At 34.5% G+C, this 23,968-nt stretch overlaps 1 protein-coding gene across 1 annotated transcript in view; it reads left to right on the forward strand.

Annotated features, from left to right (window-relative positions):
- Positions 1 to 16,145, forward strand: part of RTKN2 (rhotekin 2) — an 81,353-nt gene extending 65,208 nt beyond the window's left edge. The window contains exons 7-9 of the mRNA XM_023738662.1: positions 9,459 to 9,624; positions 14,013 to 14,120; positions 15,446 to 16,145. Coding sequence (XP_023594430.1) covers positions 9,459 to 9,624; positions 14,013 to 14,120; positions 15,446 to 15,981 — 810 coding nt within the window. The 3' untranslated portion in view covers positions 15,982 to 16,145. The remainder of the gene's footprint in view (positions 1 to 9,458; positions 9,625 to 14,012; positions 14,121 to 15,445) is intronic.
- Positions 16,146 to 23,968: the final 7,823 nt, after the last annotated feature.

Here is a 23,968-nt window from a genome sequence, read left to right on the forward strand (position 1 = left end):
TAGGTGATTATGTCTAACGTGATTTTTACTGGATAACAGGATAATAAGAATAGAATCCTACCAATTTTATTTTTTTTCCCTTACATACTGGACCGTGGAATATGGATAGCCATAAACCAAATTAAAATGTAATTTAAACAGATGATTTTTTAAAATAATTTGTTTTATTTGAAGATAGTTTTCAAAGTATTCATTTCACCTTCTCTCAGACATTTATGGTGGGCCAAGCCAGGTATGTTGATAACTGTTTTTAAAATACATTATTGTTTTACAAGTGAAGAAATAGACTCTGAGATCAGATTGAACTTGCCTAGCCAGTAAGGAAAATTACATAGCTCACTCTTTTCCTAATGGGTAGAAAAAAAAAAAAAAAAGATAGAAATTCATGGGCTGTTTTTCCGTTTCCTCAGAGACCTATTCCTAACCTGTATTTACGGGACAAAATTAGACTTTTTCCTATCTTCATACTTAGTCTGAATCAGAGTTTTGAAAGTAAAAAAGTATCTTTGAAATGAGATTCTGAGCCTGAAGCCACAATTGACCTATAGACAATGGCTTAGGCATGTGTTTAACTTTATCACTTAAATTTGAGAGGACAGTTATAATGAACTCCTGTGTTATTGTAGCTAGTGCATCTGTATTTTTCTGTCTGATGATAAGGATTTCTTTCCAGAAAAGTGACAACAGTGTTTACACGGCCTGACTGAATTGACCTTTTTCCAACTGATTCATTTTTTCCTGTGGTAATAAAGGCGGATGGCCAGGCAATTGATGGGATTCTGTAGTCAATCAATTCCATTATTAAGATGACTGAAATTAGCACAGTTAGAAATCCCTGTGGTTCCACAGTTGACCATTACAAATTCACAGAAAAATGATTAATCTAGTAATTTGTATAAACTTGGCCTTAGACTTGAGGACAAAGTGGGCTATATTTGGCCCTGAGGACTGATGACATAAATATTTCTTCCATTGTACATGACTTTCTTTAAAGTACAAAAGAGAATTTTAAGATTAAAACATGAAGTAAGAGTTACTATTGGGAATATAATTTAATTGCTGATCTCAAAGGTGAAACTGATGACAAAATCTTCCATTCTCCAACTTTGAGATATTGTCATCTTAATATTTTCTATTCTTCTTCGATCTTTCTTATTCGTTGTCCAGCTTTCTCATGCATATGAGGCAACTGAAAACACCATGGCTTGGATCAGGCACACCTTAATCCTCAAGGTGACATCTTTGCTTTTTAACACTTTAGAGAGATCTTTTGCAGCAGATTTGCCCAATACAATGCGTCGTTTGATTTCTTGACTGCTGCTTCCTTAGGCATTGATTGTGGATCCAAGTAAAAAATCCTTGACAACTTCTATCTTTTCTCCTTTTATCATGATGTTGCTTTTTGGTCCAGTTGTGAGGGTTTTTGTTTTCTTTATGTTGAGGTGCAATCCATACTGAAGGCTGTAGTCTTTGATCTTCAACAGTAAGTGCTCTTCACTTTCAGCAAGCAAGGTTGTGTCATCTGCATATTACAGGTTGTTAATGAGTCTTCCTCCAGTCCTGATGCTGCATTCTTCATATAGTACAGCTTCTTGGATTATTTGCTCAGCATACAGATTAAATAAGTATGATGAGAAGATACAGCCTTGATGCACACCTTTCCTGATTTTAAACCACGCAGTATCCCCTTATTATGTTCAAACAACTGCCTCATGATCTATGTACAGGTTCCTCATGAGCACAATTAAGTGTTCTGGAATTCCCATTCTTCACAATGTTATCCATAATTTGTTATGATCCACACAGTTGAATGCCTTTGCATAGTCAATAAAACACAGGTAAACATCTGTTATTCTCTGTTTTCAGGCAAGATCCATCTGACAAGAGCAATGATATCCCTCATTCTACATCCTCTCTTCTGAATCTGGCTTAATTTCTGGCCGTTCTCTGTTGATACTCTGCTGCAACCTCTTTTGAATGATCTTCAGTAAAATTTTGCTTGTGTTTAATTTTAATGATATTGTTTGATAATTTCTTCATTCTGTTGGATCACCTTTCTTTGGAATGGGCACAAATAAGGATCTCTTCCAGTCTATTGGCCAGGTAGCTGTCTTCCAAATTTCTTGGCATGGAAGAGTGAGCGCTCCAGCGTTATATTCGTTTGTTGAAACATCTTAATTGTTATTCCATCAATTCCTGGAGACTTATTTTTTGCTAATGCCTTCAGTGCAGTTTGGACTTCTTCCTTCAATACCATGAGTTCTTGATCATATGCTATGTCTTGAAATGGTTGAATGTCGACCAGTTCTTTTTGGTACAGTGACTCTGTATTCCTTCCATCTTCTATTGCTGCTTCCTGTGTCATTCAGTATTTGCCCATAGAATCCTTCAGTATTGCAACTCAAGTTTTGAATGTTTTCTTCAATTCCTTCAGTTTGAGAAGTGCTGAGCATGTTCTTCCCTTTTGGTTTTCTGATTCCAGGTGTTTGCTCATTTCATTATAATCTAGTTTGTCTTCTCGAGCTGTCCTTTGAAATTTTCTGTTCAGCTCTTTTACTTCATCATTTCTTCCATTTGCTTTAGCTACTCTACGTTCAAGAGCAAGTTGCTAAGGTATATAAATAATAATTCTGTTATTTTAATCACAGAATCTGTTCTCCAACTATAATTCTTGTACTTCTAAATGACATTTCCTATAAAGCTAAGTCACTTCATTAATTTTTGTAGGGAGCCATCTGTGGAAATAGTCGCATTAAGAGAAGAAAAGCCTAACAGCTGTTCCCCTCCCCTTTTCGATCCAAATTTGAAAGGGTGATTTACTTCAAAGTGATTGCTTCAACTTCAAAAAAACTTCACTATGAATGTTGTTGAGCAAGACATTCTCAATAATGGGTACTTAACTGGAGTCACTGAATCGTCTATACATTGTAGAAAGCATTATATTAGCCAAAGCTTTATCCATTGCCAATGAGGGTTGAGGGTGAGAAAGAGAAGTGTGGGTCTTTGAAATCAATAGGCTTTTCTTGATTTAAATAACTATACATCACTGCATTTTAATTGAATAATGAAATTTGTACTAAACAAGTCAATAGCACTACTTGGTATGATAGACCTGTATTAAATTACCTTGAAATTACTTTTAACTATTGTATTTATCATGGACCTGGAAAACAAAATTATTATGAAGCACATAGGATTTTCTCCTGATTATTTTAGTCTTCTCAATATGTGAACCCTATCAATTATTCGAACAGTACCCTATTAAATACAGCAAAAATAAGCTTTTTTAAACAGCCTTTCCCTTAGGAGTTTCTCTTATTTTATTGGCATAAATTAAAAATAATTATATCAAAGTGATACTAATCATACCTAATGCTGGTTTAATTTATGGTTTGGTTTTATATATTTCAAACATTCCTTTCTATATATTGTGAAAGTATTCTTTGTTGTTAGAGTAAATAAGATGTGAGGCTTGCTTTTAACCAGCATTTTATTTGTCTTCAACCCTGATTAATAGGACTTTAGATCTAGTACCTTTCAAAGAACTTGACATTTTTCACAGGTGTTATCTCGTTTATCCTTATGACGTGTTTGTGAGTTAAGTGTGAAATAAATATTATCTCTGCATTATAGATAAGAAAGCAAGCAGTTATAGACTTAACATTATTTTTTGTACTTGTATTTTATTTTTAAAATTGTTTTATAGAAAGTTTCAAGATAATCAATAGAGAGAATAATATAAATGAACCCATCTGTACCCTCACACATTGCCTCTAACCTAGAATTATTTTGAAACAAATCCTAGAGACCATATCATTTTATATTGTAAATATTCCATTTGTCACACTTAAGTATATTTATAGTCTTAATATCATCAAAAATCTAGACTGTGTTGAAATTTCCCAGTTTCATAAATTTTTTCTTAACACTTGTGAATCAGGATCCAGATAAGTGCTGTCCATTCCAGTTGGTTGATTAGATTGATTAGGTGTCTTAAATCTTTTGGCTTTGCTCTCCCCACGCCCACCCCCCCAACCCCCACCTGCCTACCTGGCTTGTCTCTTTCTCTCTCTTATCATTTATTAAGAAACTGGGTCATTTATCCTACAGAGTTTCTATAGTCTGGATTTTGCTGATTGCATCTTCAGGTGTTTTTCTTTTTTTTCCCTCTCTTCTATTTTTTGATCAGATCCAGGTTGGCTGGTTTGTTGGTTGGTTGGTAATAATGCTTCTTAGGAAGTGTTGCATACTTTTATGAGGAGGCACATAATATGCGTGGATCTTCTGTTGATATTAACATTGATTAGATCTTTATTTCATTAGGAATTACAAACTGATGCTATTTTTATATGTCTTCTTTGGTTTATTAGCTGAGATACCCCTACTTCATCAGCTATTTGGTTACCCTGAGGTACAATTATCCTGTCTTATAGGAAAGATAGGATAAATGCTTGATTTTTTGCGTTTAGTTTCAGCTATCAAACAATAAGGTGGTTCTATCAAACAATAAGGTGGTTCTCTAGAATCCTTCAAAATTGAGCAATGAGTTATTTTTTAAATATCATTGTGAATTTATGGATTTAAAGGTATTTTATGTAACAATCCATTGCCGTTGTTATCCTTATTGATGCTCAGATTGTCCCATCTTTGGCTAGTGGAAGCCTCTTCAAATTGACTCGAGTCCTTTTGACACAACCCTAGTGACCTTTGATTTCTGGTAGCACAGATGTTCCAGGATCATCTTTTACATTCTTTGATCCAGACTGGGAATCAGACATTTCTCCAAGGATCTCTGCTTCCTTTATAGGAAAGAATATTTAGAGACCATAATCTGGGTGCTACAATCAAAAACCAAATCAGTTGCCATGGAGCTGATTTTGACTCATGGTGACCCCAAGTGTGTCAGAGTAGAACTGTGCTCTGTAGGGTTTTCAATGGCTGATTTTTTGGAAGTAGATTGCCAGGACTTTCTTCTGAGGCACCTCTGAGTAGACTCAAACTCCCGACCTTTCAGTTAGCATCCAAGCACACAAACATTTGTACCGCCCAGGGACTCCCTATCTGGGTGCTAGGGGTGTTCATTTCAGAAGTAAACTTTTTTAAAGATCATGTAGTCAAAAGTAAACTAAAAAAATTCATAAATCTATTATCCACAGAAATAGAGAGGTAAAATATAGTTTTAATTCAGAGTAATGAACAACCGAAAAGAAACTTTCCTTTGAATTCATAATTTGTCGTATTTTGTTGTTACCTCTTTTTTGGCATGCAGTCTTTTAGTTTAAAAAAAAGTTTCCCATTAATTACATTATTAGAGATGATAAAATATAGAAGTTAATTTAAATGTTTTCTTTTGCCTTTTACTTGCAGCTTTTAAAAACCTCTCGTTTTAAAAATTTAGTTGTATATGGTTATCAGAATTAATGGAGTACATAGCATTCATGAGTATATTGCTACATTGTATTCTCTTAGGAGAATATGAATGATTCAGCTCATCACATTTTCTATGTAGCTGTTTTCATTTGAAATGATACCTTAGCATTATGCTAACTACACATTTCCATCTATAAAAGTCACATTTTCATTATTCAAGTGTTAAATTCATTTTAATCCTATATAGAAAGGTAGTCAGAAATTTATATTAAAATGGATTGGGGGGGAACACAATTTAAGTTACAAGACTATTTCGTATTTTATTATTTTTAATACCAACAGAAGTAGAGGGTCACCCCTCCCACCCGTGTGATTCAGCTTTATTAGCATATTAATGATTCTTCCTGGAGCTTAAGTCATTCTCTGCTAGTGATAATAAGCTGTGTATTTAAAGAGGTTGATTACATGTGTCTTTCGGCTCCAAGGATACCATTTAGGACAGCATTTTTTATATTGTATAAATAGTTACTTACAAGAGTTAATTTACAAGGTCTATTACCAAGTCATAGGAATGTAAAAACACCTTATTATGATAAAATTAAAATGCTGACTATAAGTCCCATTATAATCCACTGAAGACTCACATTCCTGCACGTCTAAAATGACAAGATAGACTAATTATCTCTAAGATTGCTACCAATCCTTATATAGTCATGTGCCGCACAACATCCGTTCAGGCAATGTCTGACTGCATCTACATCCGTGGTCCCATAAGGTTAAAATAGAGCCCAGGAATCGTGATTGGAGAATGAGATGTAGCGGACATAACCGGACGTAGCAAATACAACAGCTTCCCACGCACAACGTCTCTCATATACAAAGCCCAATTGCACTGCCAGGCATACACTCAAAACCAAACCCACTGCTGTCAAGTCAATTCCAACTCATACAGTATCCCATAGAGCTTTGCTAAGTACAGGCAGTCCCCAGATTATGAACAAGTTCCGTTCCTAAGTCTGTCTTTAAGTCGAATATGTACCTAAGTTGGAACAGTTAGATACAGTTTGTATCTAACATCAGCTAGTCAAATGTTTGTCTTAGCATATAGTGTACCTTTTTATGCATAAAAACGTTAAAGAAACACTTCCAGATACACTAAAACATCTTTAGCATAATAATACAGTAATAATAATAATGTTTTGATGCACGTTGCAAAGTAGTGCTCGTTATTATGAACCTTTGTGTGTACTTTGAATTTTTAATATAAGAGGCTTTATGGGGGTTGGTTCGTGACTACACATTGTACATATGTCAGACATTCGTAACCCGGAGACTGTCTGTATATAATACGGTGTTCACACGACATCCAAATCACATAATGTCCTATTTCACAGAATGTATCATGGACGTTAAGTGACACATGACTGTATTCTTTGATACTCCAAAGGTTCTAAGTTACGTTGCAACTTTATACAGCGTACGTTTTGCCCATGTGATTTTGAATAAAAATTTCTTCCTTCAGAAATGAACTTCTTGTGTCATATATATGGTGTTCACCTGCCTTTATGTACCCGTTTTCAGGGAATGGTTAGCTTTTCTTCATAACTCTTTTCTACTTCTCTAATACCTACATAGACATCATTATACACTAAAACCTGTTAGAGCCTTAACTCGACAGGACTACCTTGCTTTTCTGGGTCTCACAAGCTTTCCACCTTTGACAAGGTGCAGCCTTACTACTTTTCTGTTGCCCTCTATTAGTGAAAATATTTGAGTTTTCCTTCTCTGGCATGTTTCTGCCTGTATAAATGGCATGGGGGCAGTGTCTGTTCTCTAACTTCAGAAGGGAGAAGGAGAACCAAGATCAACAGCCCAAGGCTGATTCCTATGAGGTAGAAGTTAGACATGCCTCCTCTCTCCTCCCTCTCTACCAATTCTGAAACCAACAGCACTCTACTTTTCTGCTGGATTTGATAATTCATTGCAGTGGCCACACAGAACTCAAGTACAATACAATTACGGGGTTTATTAGGGAAGTAACAGGTTACAATTCAGGATCAGGAACACTTAAGGATACAGTTCTTCTGTCAGGACAGCCTCTCCTAGCTGTGCCCAGACATGCCACTCCCTGGCTCTAGGCCTCTGCCCAAAGGCACTCAGTTTTCTCTCTCCATGGGCAGGGAAGCCCACCACGCTGTCTCGTACTGCAGGGTCTCTGCTGTTGGGTCTCTCCTGCCACCACTTCTCACCGTCTTCAAGGTTAAATTTCTCTCTGTCTCCTGAGTCCAGGAGCTTCTCAGCGCAGGATCCCAGGTCCAAAGGACATGCTGGCTCCTAACCGTTCTTCCTTGGTGGTGCTGAGATACTCTGCTCTGGAATTGGCTCGCTTTTAAGGCAAAACTGACAAACCCCCTTGTTGGACCACAATTATCCTATCACACAGTCCTGCCCAGTCACTGGGGTGGGAGTTACAACACCTTGGCTAGAAAGCCACACAGAAGTAATCAATACCATCGTACTGCCTTATACACGTTCCGGCTTTCGCAGGTTTTACTGCATGTGTGAGTATATGGGTCTTAGTGTATGTCTGTACATACAGTCTCTTCACCCTTAGTCACCTTTTTTAACTGCTACCCAGAATATTCTTCTGGCTACATAGCATTAGGCTTAACCATGTTCTTGTAGAAAGCTCTGTCCAGTAGAGAAGCCACTAGTCTCAAGTGGCTGTTAGGCACTTAAAAGGTGGCTGGTCTGAATTGCGATGTGCTGTAAGTGTACAGTACAGACTTGATTTGGCAGACACTTATGAAAAAAGAATGTAGACTGTCTCATTAGTTTTCATATTGACTACATGTTAAAATGATAATCTTTTAAAAACGGAACAACCAGATGGAAATAATGAGAATATTCACACATTGTGAAGATTACAACCAGTGTCACTGAACAATTTGTATAGAAATTGTTGAATGGGAGCCTCAACTGCTGTGTAAACCTTCACTGAAAACACAATAAAATATTTTTTTAGAAAAGATAAATATCTTGGATATGTTGGGTTAAATATTAAAATTAATTTCACCAGTCTCTTTTTACTCTTTTTAAAAATGTAACTACTATAAAATTTTTTATTGCGTATGTGGCTTATATTTCTATTGGATAGTATTGTTCTAGAATAATGTAAAACTAATCATTATTCAGGCAGCTGAATCCCTATTTCTGCATAATATCAAGTTCTGTCCCAGACTTTTTTCCCCCAAGATTCCTTGGCCTAAACTGCACGTGGATTCTAGTTTGCCATGTGGCATGGCTGTGCCTGGTTGTGACTTAGGAATAGACTGTTCTCTTCTCCATGTAGACACATTAAGTGTCATCACAGTGTCATACATAGTGCCCCTCAGAAAAAAAGGTTGAGACAATCGATACATGAATGAAAACTTTGCCTTTGTTGTATCTTTAAAGAACAAGAAGAAAAGAATTTTAACGTGAGAGTAATATTGCTTTATGGATCTTTAGCTATGAGCTCTGTAAATGAATGTTACATATAAAATAAATGTTTATGAGGAAACCTAAGTGTTTCGTTGCAGTAAACATTAAGTTATGGTTTTCCTGCTTAAACTGATAATATTGTATTTCATACACAAATATTAAAATAAAAACATGCTTTTACTGACTCTTTTTTATGACTGTTGGAAATACAGTTAACATATAATCCACATGACAATTATGATATGCTGTATTTGTTTGATTGCAAATTTTAAGGTGTATATAAAAGACGGCAGACTCTCACTTGAACTGAGACAGATCAAAACAGAGGTTATGTTTTAACCTCATGTAATTTTGCATAACTTCTGTATGTAGCATGCCTTGAAACATTACCTCAGCTTCTTTAATATAAAACATTTTTTAAAAAACCTTCTAGATTTGAGGTTGAATATTAAAACTTCTCAAAATTACATATTTTAAATTTCAAATGATCAGCAATAAGATTATAATTACATCTGGTATAAATATAGTTGCTAAGCAATAAAACATTTGTTTGATCATTACAGAAATGTTCTCTTGTAAAACACCAGTTTTGTCTTAATTTTCAGGAAACTAGAATTCGGGCAATGGATAAGGATGCCAAGAAAAGAATCCATAATTTCTCTGTCATCAACCCTGGTGCTGGACAGGCTATAACTCAGATTTTCTCAGCTGACAATAGAGAGGATCTTCAGAAGTGGATGGAAGCCTTCTGGCAGCATTTCTTTGATCTTTGTAAGTAGATGTTTGGATTTTTAGTAGTATATTCAGGTAGCATGAAAAGATGCACACAGCAATCTGAATATTGAAATTATAATCTTACTGTTTGATAAAGATTATTTTCTTTTATGCTTTTTAATAAAATGACAGTGTATCATCAGTGCATGTGTGCTTTTTTCTCACAACTGCTCCCTAAAGACACACTGACTAGTATCCCTTTGAATTCCTAGCATCGCTACTTCTTACATTTAAGTTCCTGTAGTCTCTAAAACGACCAGCTAACATTTTCTCAGAATTGTAGATTTTAACAGCTTAAGCCAGTGTATTTTATCCAAGGGATAAGGAGCCATTTGAGAAATAAGAAACTTCTTCAGGATGCTAAAATGTTGAAATGTTCAGAGGAGCCTCATTTTTATGTAACCTTCTGTTAACTCCAGATTCATTATAATACCATCTTGGACATCATCCAAAGAGTTGTTTTTTTTTAAACCGCACATATGGTTTTTCAGTCTCAATAATACAATCCAATGGCGTGGATTATAAAAACAATCTGATAGTCATGTAATAAAGTTCTAGTATGTAAAATATGTGAAGTTCTAATTTTATTTCTCAATTTAAGGAGGAATTTCAACAGGAAAATATTAAAATTTTAGCAGGGTTTTTTTTTTTTTGTACTGAAAACTTAGCAGCTTATTTATTATATATAATTTTACACTGAAAACGTAGAATATTGACAATGGCTATTTCTAATCAAAGTAAACCTGTTAGGTTCAACCAGTATTTTATGTCTTTAGAATGCTTTTCTATAGAATCACAAAGCAGAGAAATAGCCATGATTTTTCAAAGCAGCCATTTCCAGACAACTAAAAGTTATTTCTACAACTCCTAGAAATAATTCTGCACACATTTTTGGAATTCCTACAAGCTGTTTTTGGAACGCTGTAGTTATATACCTGTAGTCCTCAGGTTCATTTTCGTAAGTCTGCTCTGATCCATGTCCTGGTTAAGAATTAAATTGATGGTTGGGCAGAGGGGCAAGTAAGGGAACCAAATGTATTGTTTATCTTTCATATACCAGATGGGTTCATTTATTTCTCATGCCTGTGAGGTAGAAATAGTTTTTCTCTGCTCTATAGATAAGAAAACTGAGCCCTGAGGAGGTTTCTGATTCACTGCAGGGAACCAGAGGATTCCTTCCATGGCATTCTTGGACTGTTTAGGACTTTTTTTCCTTAAATACTATCCCTAGGCACTCAACAAATGTTCATGTACTACAATTCTTTTTTTTAAATTTCAGTGGATCTTAAGCATGTAACTCACAAGATAGCAGCTTCCTTTCTTTTGTTGATCACAACTAAAATTTTAACTGCTTTCTTTAATGCTCTGATTTAGCATCTCTCATACAAAAACACTATTATTTCTAGAAGTGATTCTGGTATTTTATAATTTTTATGTGCATAAAAACAGGAAGGAAAGGGATAAGTGCAGGTAGAAATACAGAAACATTGTAGTCTGGATATCAACTACAACTTGATTATGATCTCATGTTTTCATTCCCTAGATTATGTGAAATAATTTATCAAGCTAAAGTAGGGAGTTGGAGGGATAAGAATCTCATGACAGTTTGGTACTGTCAAAGTAATAAGAAAGTGATGACAACTAGGTTCTCAAGTCTGGTTATTTCTTTAGTATTTAATGCTTCTTGAATAAAATCTGCCAATGTATTTAATTCTTAAAGGAAATTTTCCTTACTATTATGTTTACACTTTGGAATTCATTGTGTTTGGAGAAATGAAGCAAAGATGGAAGTATTTAAACTGTCCTAAAAATTGACTTGTATTTTAAAGTCTTTTACCCAGGAGCCTGGTGGTGCAATGGTTAAGCACTCAGCTGCTACCCAAAACGTCGGTGGTTTGAACCCACCAGTCACTCTGCTGAAGAAAAATGTGGCAGTCTGTTTCCGTAAAGAAATTACAGCGTTGGAAACCCTATGGGGCAGTGTACTCTGTCCTATAGGGTCTATAGGGTCGATATAAGTCGGAGTCGACTCGACGGCAACAGATTTACCTTTTTAGTGGTAGATAGGTGTAATCTCTTGTGATCTTAGTTGAAGTATGGTGTATAGTACAAAGTTGAAGATAGATAGGGGAAAATAAAGTAAGAATAATTTAATATTTGGACCAGGGTTCAATTCTTTGGTTCACTTTAAGAGTGGAAAAACAGGAAGATGAGATAAGTAGAAAGCACGAGGAAACATGGAGAGAACTAGGTTCGTTTAGACTAGAGAAGAACAGCAGGGGTGATGATGGTGGGGAGGAGGGAAAATAATAGCTATTTTTAATATTTAAGAGCTAATAAACATGTAAAAGAGGAGTGACACCTGTTCTGGCTGGTCAAAAGGCGTGGAATTGGGAATGATGGTTCAGAGATACAGAAACTTAAAATAGATTTGGAACATTAATTTTTCCCCAAATATTTAATAATATAAATAATAAATATAAATTATATATTATTATATATTTTATAAATGATACAGAGTTCCATTAACAGCTTAGCATAATGGATCGTTTTGACTGGGAACATTATAACAATAAATAGTATTGTGAGAAACATTTTCAATGTACACATTATTGTGTGAGCAGAACATATCCATTTAATATTTCAGATTGGGCCTTTGTTTTCATGTTAGCATACTATCACATATAACTATGCATACTAATTTATTTACTGGCAAAATAAATGTTTCAGTTGTAAGATCTTGACCAGTGAACATGCCACATTTGCACCTCTGACTTCAGTAACACACAGGATAATGTGGCATTATATTCTGATTTTCAATATGATTAGTATTCTGCTACTAGCTTAACAGTGAAAAGCTTTCATCTATCAATATAGAGAAAATATTGTACCTTATAATTTGTCTAAGAATGTGAAAGAAAAATATTTGCTAGTCTAAAATGTTTCATTATTTTTCCATTAGATAAAGGTTTTTTGTTTTGTTTTATGTCCCCAAGAAGCAAGATCTGGCTTTTATATATTTATCTAAAAAAAAGGAAGTGGAGGGGAAGAATAAGTTAGCAGATCTCAGATCCTGCTAGATTTAAATTCTGGGAGAGCAACCTTTGAAGCCTTATACTGACAGTTTTATACACTTTTATGAGTTGCTATGTGGGCTATTTGAAATTTTTACTTATAAGTAAATAAAATATAAGTATATTCTATACTTAGCATTGTAACAGATCACACTGGAAGGTTTTTATTTCTTGGCTATTTAAGGTGATGAATTTTAAATTTATACATATTGTACTATGACTATTTGTTAACTAAAAACAATACAAATGAATAATTTGACTAAAAATGTAATGGCTTTAATTTTTAAGCCATGGAAAATAAGTTGGATATTAAATATGGATATTGAGAACATAATAAAAGACAAAGAATTGAAGATCATAAATCAGTCTAAAAAGGCATGTATATGGATTACATTTACTTTTCTACTGGTATAAATAGAGTATAAGAATGGGAACCTCAATAACTTATAATATGTAATATATAGACAGATGGTATCTGGTAGTTGCTAGCTTTCATGCAGGTGTACAATAAGTATGTGAAAGATTAAATTTTTTATATCCAATCAAGAGAAATAAACCTGAGAGTTTTATTTTAAAATGAAAATAATAAAACATAATTTAAAAGAAAATATTTCCCACACTTATTTAACTTACTAGTTGGAACCAGTTATTCAAGAGTATTTTTTTTCCTAATTTGTAATGACTTTAAAGTATCCATCCCAAAATAAATTAAACCCAGTTACAATTTTGTTGAAATGCCTTTATAGTGATAGGCTTTTATGAGTATCTTTTATTTAAGTGAAAATAGTGTTTTTCTATAATTATATAATTTTTAAAAGTATGATGATCATCTTAAAGAGAACAATTGTTAAATAAACAATTCTTATTTCTTAATTAAATTTTTTACAGTTAAAGCTGTATTTGAGAACCACCACTCCTTGTTTTTTCTACTTGCTTCTACATAATTACATTTCAGTGGATTTTTACCTTTCAGCTGCCTTAAATACTGGATGTTTTCATTGAGTATTTAAAAGAAGAGAGCCTTTACAAACCTTTACCATAAGTAGAAATTTTCAAGTAATTACTAGCCTAGAGATCTTAGCTTAATATCTATACATAGAACTTTATTTTTTGAATAGATTACTTTTATTCCTTGACTTGGACTTTGAAATTATAAGGTAGTACTAGCTTTTTGTGCAAGCTTGCTTAAGCAATACTTCATAAATTTACTGTTATTTTTCTAACAAAAAAAAGTGTTTATATCTGTCGAAAATGAAATTTATATCTTCACATTTATGTTTTAAATTAGCCTACCTTTTCTGTCTTTCTTAGGCCAATGGAAGCACTGTTGTGAAGAACTTATGAAAATTGAGATTATATCACCACGGAAACCGCCTTTGTTCTTGACAAAAGAGGCGACCTCAGTCTACCATGATATGAGTAAGTGGGGTTTGTCTTTCTAAGCTGCAGGGTAACAAAAACAACATTGTCCGTATTCAAGCAGCTTATTCTATTGACATTAAAATGCTAACATTTTCAGGGCACAGTCAAAATGAATGAAAAAAGACTGTGATTATAGACTAAGGAATTCATGTTTAATAGATGAATTAATACAAAATTAATGAATACACATTTTTTATAGTTTGAATGCTTAAGATCAAACAAAAATTTTAAGGCTTCAAAATGAATAAAGGTGCAGTGGAAGTACATACTAGCTGAGGAGCTGATGAAAATTCTGAAAATGTAAGCTTATAGATTCTAGAATATGGCCATGTTCATTTTTCTGTATTTTATTAAATTTGTTTTTAAGTAGTTTTGGTAAATGAATATTAATGAGTGGAAGCTTTCGTCTCAGTCCAAAAAAAATTGGTTAAGTTTAATACTTAGGAAAATTTAACATTTCTGGATTCGTTAATATTCCATTTTTCCACATGTTGAAGGAGGTTGTTTATCCTTGTAGGATTGCCTCAGTGAATGTGTGGTGAACAAGCCCAAGTCGCTGCTAAATTCTAGTCTAATTCACCTCTAATGTACCTGTACTTACATATACTTTAAAATGTTAGATTAAAAATGATAAATTTGGGTTTATACATTTGAAAATACCAATGATTTACTTAATAAAGATATTTATCTCTGTTCTCTTTTTTTTCCCCAAGGAAAATTGCAACCCACACCCTCATCACCATAGTGATATCAGAGCTTATCTATTTTTCTATGTTTTTTCCCTTCACTCTATTTCCCTGGTTTTGGGGATTTTTTTATTTTTTCTTTTAACAGAGACTTTGCTGACTTACAGGAAATAATACTAATCCAATTACAGTAGTCCTGGTTTTTATGTCAAGCTTTTGTAAAAAAAGGGAATCCACTCTTACATAGAATTCAGAATAGGTATTATATCCAAGAAAAGTTATCTAATAAATACTTATAGAACCAAAAAAACACTCATCTGACTCCACTCTTTTGAAATCTAGATTTTACTCATTTGTTTAGGAGTGTGTGTGCATAGATAGATAGATGGATAGAGAAAGATCGATAGATAGAAGATAGTTAAGAACAAGCTAGCCAGCCTACAGAATCTCTCCCTAATATTTGGTTCTACTGATATCATTATTTTTAAAAGTAATTGTTTCATTGCTTATGCTAGTCTAAATTTTTGATGATCATTATACTAGCATATTTGTTTAGAAAATAATAACTTATTCAGGTAAAGAAGTATATACTGTTTTTGAATTTTTCCTGTGTATTTTTTCCTAAAATTACTATAGGCATTGATTCTCCTATGAAACTTGAAAGTTTAACTGATATAATACAAAAGAAAATTGAAGAGACAAATGGACAGTTCCTTATTGGTCAGCATGAAGAATCCTCACCACCTCCATGGGCCTCACTCTTCGATGGAAATCATCAAATGGTCATTCAGAAAAAAGTATTATCTCCTACAAGTGAGCAGTTATTTGATGGGAAAGGGAAAAAGAGACGAGCTCCCCTTCCTCCTTCTGATAAACCTCCATTCAGCTTAAAAACACAATCTGGCACAGATCAATTGGTTAAGGACAAGTGGGAAAAAACTAGTGTATCTCAGACCTCACCTTTGGATGCCAAATTATCAACCCTAATGCATCATCTGCAGAAACCAATGGCTGCTCCTCGAAAACTTCTTCCTGCCAGGAAAAATAGTTTAACTGACGGTGAACACACAGACACGACAACCAATTCTGAAGCCAAGCCAGTGCCAGCTCCAAGGCAGAAATCCATCAGAGACATTTTGGACCCTAGATCATGGTTGCAGGCACAAGTATAGAAAGCTCTTAATATATAAAACATTTATCAAAATCTGTAACTGTGAGGCTTAATTCAGAGGCATTACAGATGTAATGACATGTAATTATGTAGGTAAATGTGACAGTGATTTACATCAATAATAAATAAGCTGTTAGTTATAGAAAAAATATAAGTGATTTCCCCAGCAGAGTGCAAGAGACAGTTTCTAGACAATATCCTAATTGTCGGAAGGGTTAATTTATTCCTAAATTAGTACCAGGAAGTGAACAAGAACTAGGCAGAATAAAGCATTCAAATTTCTTTTAGGGAGAGACTGTCTAGTAATTTAAAATGTGTTAAATATGAGCCCTATTCTCATTGTGAAAATTTTAATAGTAATGGAATGTTTCAAATGTTTTCTTCAAGCCACAAATTATAGAATCTACCCAAGAAAATTTTCTTCTTAGCATTCTGGAATTCTCATCTAATGGTTCACTGGCCTCATCTCTTGTTCAGCTTGCTAGTTTATAGGCCTGACGTTTTAAATTCCTGGGATATATTTTGGAATATTAAATTCTTCCATCTTTAAAGAGAATTTTTAACATGTTCGAAGTTGTTTCCTTGAAGAGCCCTGAAATCCTGTTGATATTAACTCTTATTAGTGAAACGTAACATTTATTAGTTTAGAGAAATGGTAGATGAAATATTCTTTACATCCACTTTTCTATGTGTGGTGCTAATTTCCAGTATGCTTTGGAATTTGGGGAAGTGGGTAGCTGATCAACACCTTAAGATTCATCTAATAATTATTTAAAAAGCAGATGGCAGATTCAAGAATAACAGAAAAGTTGGCTATGTTAATAATTTTCAGGATTCTTTTTTTTTTTCTTAATTACCATATTTTTATGCAATTAATGCATACGTTCTGTGTGTTTGCTGGCCATGCCTCTCCCCCCACCCCCTGCAAGGTATTTTCATAAGCATGCTATACTTTTTTTTTTTTTTTTTTTAAATCACAGCATAAAAAGCACTTTTCATGATTTATATTTGTCTCTACTGGTTTTAACGTCTTTTGTTTAAGCATGCTATACTTTTTTTTTTTTTTTTTTTACAGCAATGTGGAAGAGAATTGGCATGGCAGCCTTTGAGGGTGCCTCATAGGGGAAGGGCGCAGCCCACAAACAAACGCAGAGGGCGTGTGTTATTTGCGTAAAAATACAGTAGATGTTAGCTATTGATATTATTCATTTATAGTCATATTCTTAACAACAGTGACATAGGAATCATTTTCATAGGAGGTAATTTCCATAGCAGTTAATCGTGGTGACCCAAACAGGATTATGAAATCAAATGAGGAATAAATAACAAGAAGATGAAATTTCATTTCTTATAATAATGTTGCTTGTAAACAAGAGCTTAACAGTTTTGAAAATCTAATCAGAATTTCCAAATAAAGCAGTTTCCATAAGGTGCCACCAACAGCACTAAAAATCTCAAATCATACTGAACTCTTAATGTCATTGGAAGAAATAAAATATGTGAATTAAATTACTGCCGTATGGGTAATATTTAGAGATCTTTTTAAAGCTAGTTAAGGGCTCTATTTGGATCAGAACTACATTATTTTAAAGTAAAATGAATACTTGTCAAAAGTAACTTATTAATTTAAATTCAACCTTTCATTATTTTTAGAAAGACATAACTGCCGTATTACTTATGTGTTTGGCCAGGACTCCTAGTAAGAATTGGGACTCAAGAGAGTAATGATACAAAAGGTCTCTTGCGGTGGCAGCACCAGGATAGACTTGGTGAGAAGAAAACCGTAATACTTGCCCAACATAATTTAGAGACAGTCACATGTATGAAAACTTTAAAAAGGAGGATTAATTTATTTTTATAACCAGAAAGATCTCATAAATTTCTAGTGTGATTGCCACTCCAGTAAATGACATATTAAAAATCAAAAGGATATTATTGTTTGATTTTTTTTTTGTTTAGTTTTTAAACCTCAGTGCTGTTTTTGACAGCATTTGTGACTGTTGTTGCCACTAAATTATAGAGCTAGAAAATGCTGCAGGCAAAATTGTTTCTGAAACTGACATCCAAGGAATTCTTTTTTTCATAGTTGGTGCCTTCTTTTATAATGAATTAGTATTAAAACTTCCAAACTATATTCTTTCATTTCTCCTCATGCAAATTTTAGCCAAAAGGATTTAAGTAAATCAAGTAAGAAAATTTTTTCGTAGAGAACTTACTTAGCAGTTGTACCCTCAGTGTGGAAACTCTGAAACAGGACTGAAGCCCTTCTTCTTGGACCCATGTAGGTGAAGCCTGAGCAAGGACTAACCACTCCCACCCCTGAAAACAATGTTGTTTGTTTTGTTTCTGGGAGACCCATTTCACTGCATGTGGCAAAGCCTTTGAAATCATCCTGAAGCTCCTAAGCTGCACATCCTTAGACTGTTTAAAAAAAAAACAAACAGTTGTCCAGTCGATTCCAACTGATGGTGACCCCATGTGTTGCAGAGTAGAACTCCGCTTCATAGTTTTCACAGTCTGTGAACTTTCTGAAGCAGATCACCAATCCTTTCTTCCGAGGAGCCTTTGGGTGGGTTCAAACCGCCTACCTTTCAGTTAGTAGCTTAACTGTTTACACCGTCCAATAACTTCTCTTTGACTATGAACCAAAAAAAATAAACCCATTGCTGTCAGGTCAATTCTGACTCATAGCAACCTTATAGGACAGAGTAGAACTGCCACATAGAGTTTCCAAGGAGCGCCTGGTGGATTTGAACTGCTGACCTTTTGGTTAGCAGCCAAGCTCTCAACCACTACACCATCAGGGTTTCCTCTTTGACCATAGTGATCATTAAATGCTAGTCCACTCCCCCACAAAAGGTATTTATAAAACAAATTTGATTTTTTCTTCTTTTTTACTCTTTTTTTCCCTTTATTTTTTACAGTTAAAAAAAATTATCTAAAAATGTTGAGTTAAACACTTTGTCAAGGAGTTAATCAAAAGAAGTATTTGTTTTCTCATTTGCTAAACCAGAAGCTTGTAACAGAAAAATATGTCATGTAATAAAAGATGTTTCAGCTTTTTATGAGCTGGCTTTTCATATTCCATGTTTGCCCTTTTATTTCTTGATATATGAGGATGATAAACTTGAAACAAAGAGTTAGCAGTCAGGTATTGATAATAATATAATTGGAGAAACATAATAGAAACAGATATTTCATGATACCGTGATAGTTCTGATGATCTGAAGATAATGTTTTAGACAATTGCATTTCTATTTGAAGCATGAGGATATAAATTACTTAAAACAATTAAGATAGTCTTGTTCTTAATTGCTGCAAAGTGGTAAGCTTTTTGTTCAAACATCTTGCAAGGACAAAGAAGGCATTTTGTTAGTATAAACCTCCTAAGGTAAAGAGTCTTTCAAAAATATCAGGCATGCCAACTCTCGCTGAGTTTTGTTAAATCCTCCTTAGCTATCTGCCGTGCCCCATGACCTCTTTTAAGTGGATGTGAATGTATGTGGAAAACGAAATCCATTTATTATAAATGCCTTTTCTTTACCCTTTAAGGTCCTACTAAATGTATTTTACCTGGTATTATTTATTAAAAATGGAAGTTGCCATGATTTAGAGACAACTCGTGTAAGGTAGGTTAAGCAGTCAAGTATTTCTTCAGGCTTATGTTCAGCACCTCAGCCACCTACTGAGAAGTTAATTAATTCAGTCCAAAATGGAATTATAGTGCAGTTTGGTGCAGTTTATGTTAAATGCCATTTGAATGTAATCACCTGTGTTACCACGAATGAGGAACGGTACTAGGTACAGACTGCAGCACCATGAATAAGAAGAGAAGTGTTTTTGCAGAAAAAAATGTCTGTCCCTATGGCCAGAATTTATCAGAAGGCACTGTCTTTTTAAAGAATGAATTATTGAACAATAATTAAACTTTAACTGATGACCATTTATATTCTAGTAGTTATCTTCAGCATTCTATTAGTCTTAAACTATAATATAGAGTTGATTTTGCACTTAATTTTAGGGATGTTATTGTTTTTAAAATGCTTACATGTTTTGTGTAATTCTGTTTCATTGCTACTAGTTATATGAAAACGGTTTATTCTGGCTCATGCATATTTTTAGTTAACCCTAGGAAGGATGTTACCTTTTAATTATTATAAGACGAGATTACATTTGAAAATAAATTAGGGTGCGTTATTTTCTACGACATACTTATGTAATTTGCATTGTTTTGTAATTTTTGTTTTTTAATTAAATGTGGTCAAACTTCTAGATTAAAAAGTATTATATCATGGACATACATTTTCTTACAGCACTAGAGGTATTTGGTAAGGAAGCCAAAGTCATGTGATTATAACTTCTCTAAATTAGAACTGATTTATAAAGATATTTTCTAGCTTTTTTTTCCCTAGGATACCCTGTTTAGGGCTAGACTGATAGAAGCAAAGAGTGTGTTGGAATCAGTTTAATCAGAGAAAGACATACCCAATAACTGCTACTAGTTATTATAAGACTAATATCCTGATATCCTGGGTATACTTAACATTTATACAATGTCTGCATATAACCATTTTTACAGTATACGCCTTTAAAAATTCATTGATGTAACCTTTCTTTTAGTTTAGTGATCCAGAATTTCCCCAGAGCTTAAGTCACTCTGATAAGAAATTAGGCACCTAGAATAGTCAGTCACCATTAGCCACAAGGAGACTCCTTATTTTAATGTCCCTTTCTCAGTACTTAATTTATTCCCATGGAGCACCTCAGGGGAGGGGGAGAGAAATGAGTGATGCTGCCTCAGTTATATTGTCTCATTGTATTTCTAAATCTGCAGTATGACCAAAAATATTTTACATTTAACATATCTTTTTAGAAAGACTTCCTTTTCTCTGAGTAGAGAGGCTTACTAATCAGTGTATCCAGATAAACTAAATACCTTAAGTTTCAGTTAGCAAAAAAGAAACTATTACGGAAATAGTAACATTTGTATGTATCTGAGTATAGGAAAAAAATACAAATCCTGGCATGTTTGATAATTAGAAAGCCAGGCAAGATCATTTCAAATTTTACTAAAGTTTGTATTGTACTTTAAATTGTAGAAGTTTGCCATTACTGAACATTTTGATCAAAGACTTTATAGAGGAATCCTGATCAAAAGGGGGAAATTGTAGAACAGAATTTAAAATTTTCATGGAATCCAGACTTTCTGGAGACATTGAGGCTAGGTAAACCCCCAGAACTGTCACCCTAAGATAATCTTTAAACTTTAAACCAAAAATATCCCCAGAGTCTTCTTAAAACCAAACAATAGTTTACCCAACTAGTAAAAAATGTTAGCTTTGAGCATTATGCTCTTTTAAGAACTATATATGGGATCCAATTGACAACAGCAACTTGAAAGATTAAATAGGAACCTTAGAGGGAAGTGGATTTTTGTTAATGGGGGAAGAACAACTCAGAAAAGGCAGATGAGAATGGTACAATTCAAAGAATGTAATCAATGTCACTGAATTGTGCATGTAGACACTTGGGTTGGTGTATATTTTGCTGTGTATATTCTCAACAACAATAACAAAATAAAATTATAGAAGATAATTGTAGCAGTTTGCTTTGAAAGATATGAGTCTCTTAATGTAACTACTAAAGGAGAGGCAGATTGAAAAGATCTTGAATATACATAATTATGCTGTGTCATAAGCATCTTTCAAGATACCAAAATAAATTGTTTTGTTGAAAATGTGTATCAAATACTTTTTATCTACTGTTATGGATTGACTTGTGTCCTCCAAAAATATTTGTCAACTTAGCTAGGCCATGATTTTCAGTATTGTCTGGTTGTTCACCATTTTGTGATCTGATGTGATTATATGTTGTAAACCCTAACCTCTATGATGTTAATGAGGCAGGATTAGAGGCAGTTATGTTAATGACGCAGGACTCAATCAACAGGATTAGGTTATGTCTTAGATCAGTCTCTTGTGATTTAGAAGAGAGAAGTGAGCAGAGAAGAGGACCTCATACCACCAAGAAAGTAGCACCAGGAGCGGAGCACATCCTTTGGACACTGGGTTCCTGCACTCAGAAGTTCCTAGACGAGGGGAAGATTGATGACAAGGAACTTCCCCCAGAAATGACAGAGAGAAAGCCTTTCCCTAGAGCTCGCACCCTGAATTTGGACTTCCTAAACTGTGAGAGAAAAAATTTCTCTTTGTTAAAGCCAGCAGTGTTATAGTAGCACTAGATAACTAAGTCATCTACTCAAAAGAAAGCAAATTAGTAGCCAGTGAAGGAATGCATTTTTGTTGAACTTAGCAGTCTTAATAAACATATTTTAATTAATTGTGGCAATTTTACAGTTTTATATTAAGTGGTAGAAGAATATTAAGAGGAATTATTCAATTACCTCAAATATTAACGTATACATGTATACACACACATACTGTTTGAGTCTTTAAAACAGGTATTTTCAGTTAGTTTTTTAAATAGTTTAAAAATATGTTGCCACTGCTAGCAGAATATAAATCCAAACCTCCTTCCACACCTTACAGAAGTTATTGCAACCCAGCTGCAGCCTGCCATACCCTACTAGGCACGTTACACTCTTGCTGCTCTGAGCTTTTGGACATTGCCTCAAAAGTCTGTATAGTTTCTGCTTGTTCATCGTTTTCTTATACTATCCTCTGTTTTCTTAGAACGCCTTTCCTCTCTTTCTTCATGCCACCTCCCCCTAACCCACAGTCAGCAAACTTTGTTCATTCTTCCAATGGTTTGTTGTTGTTTCCATCAAGTCGTCTCCAACACATGGCAACCTTACGTATAACGAAATGAAACGTTGACCAGTCCTGTGCTATCTTCATGATTGCTGGTTTGTTTGAGTCCATTGTGGCTATTTTGTCAACCCATCTCTGTTGGTTATCTAGTGCTGCTATAACAAGTACTACACGTGGATGGCTTTAACAAAGAGAAATTTATTCTCTCACAGTCTAGGAGGCTGGAAGTCCAAATTCAGGGTGCCAGCTCTGGGGGAAAGTCCTTGTCATCAATCTTCCCTGGTCGAGGAGCTTCTCAGCGCAGGGACCCCGGGTCCAAAGGATGCGCTGTTCTCCTGGCTCTTGTTTCTTGGTGGTCTGAGGTCTCCCGTGACTCTGCTCACTTCTTTCTTTTATATCTCAAAGGAAATTGGCTTAAAACACAACCTAATCTTGTAGATTGAGTCCTGTCTCATTAACATAACTGCCTCTAATCCCGCCTCATTAACATCATAAAGGTAGGATTTATAACACATAGGATAATCGCATCAGATGACAAAATGGTGGACAATCATGCAATACTGGGAATCATGGCCTAGCCAAATTGACACATTTTGGGGGGACAAAATTCAATACATGACACCATCCCATTGAGGGTTTCCCTTGTTTTCGCTTACTCTCTACCTAACAAGATGTCCTTTTCTTGCAATTGGTCTTTCCTGATGACATGTCCAAAGTATGTGATCCCGAATCTCACCATTCTCGCTTCTAAGGAGCATTCTGGTTGTATTTGTTAAAAATGGTAGCACCTCTAAATTTCCAAGACCTCACATCTTCCTCATCCCCTTCACCTAGGTAGAGTTACACTCCTTCCTTTGTGCTTTATATCTCTGTTTATATCCTAAGCCCTTGTTTATATTTCTGTATTCCCGTGTATTGGTTTTGTGGATTTATCCCTTGTGTAACAACTTACCATAAACTTAGCAACTTAATACAACACCTACTTATTATCTCACATTTCTGTAGATCAGAAGTCTGAGTGAATTCGGATGGGTTCTCAGGATCTCACAAGGCTGAAATCAAGGTGTGTTGGTCAGCTCTGGGGCTGGAGGGGAGGAGAGGGGAGGGTGGAATTCTCTTCCAGGTTTATTCAGGTTGTTGGCGGAATTCAGTTCCTTGAGACTGTAGGACTGGCCATTGGCCAGGGGTCACTCTCACCTCCTAAATACCACTCTTCAG

Source organism: Trichechus manatus, unplaced genomic scaffold (assembly GCF_000243295.1).
Source record: "Trichechus manatus latirostris isolate Lorelei unplaced genomic scaffold, TriManLat1.0 scaffold00007, whole genome shotgun sequence".
NCBI classification, from domain to species: domain Eukaryota; kingdom Metazoa; phylum Chordata; class Mammalia; order Sirenia; family Trichechidae; genus Trichechus; species Trichechus manatus.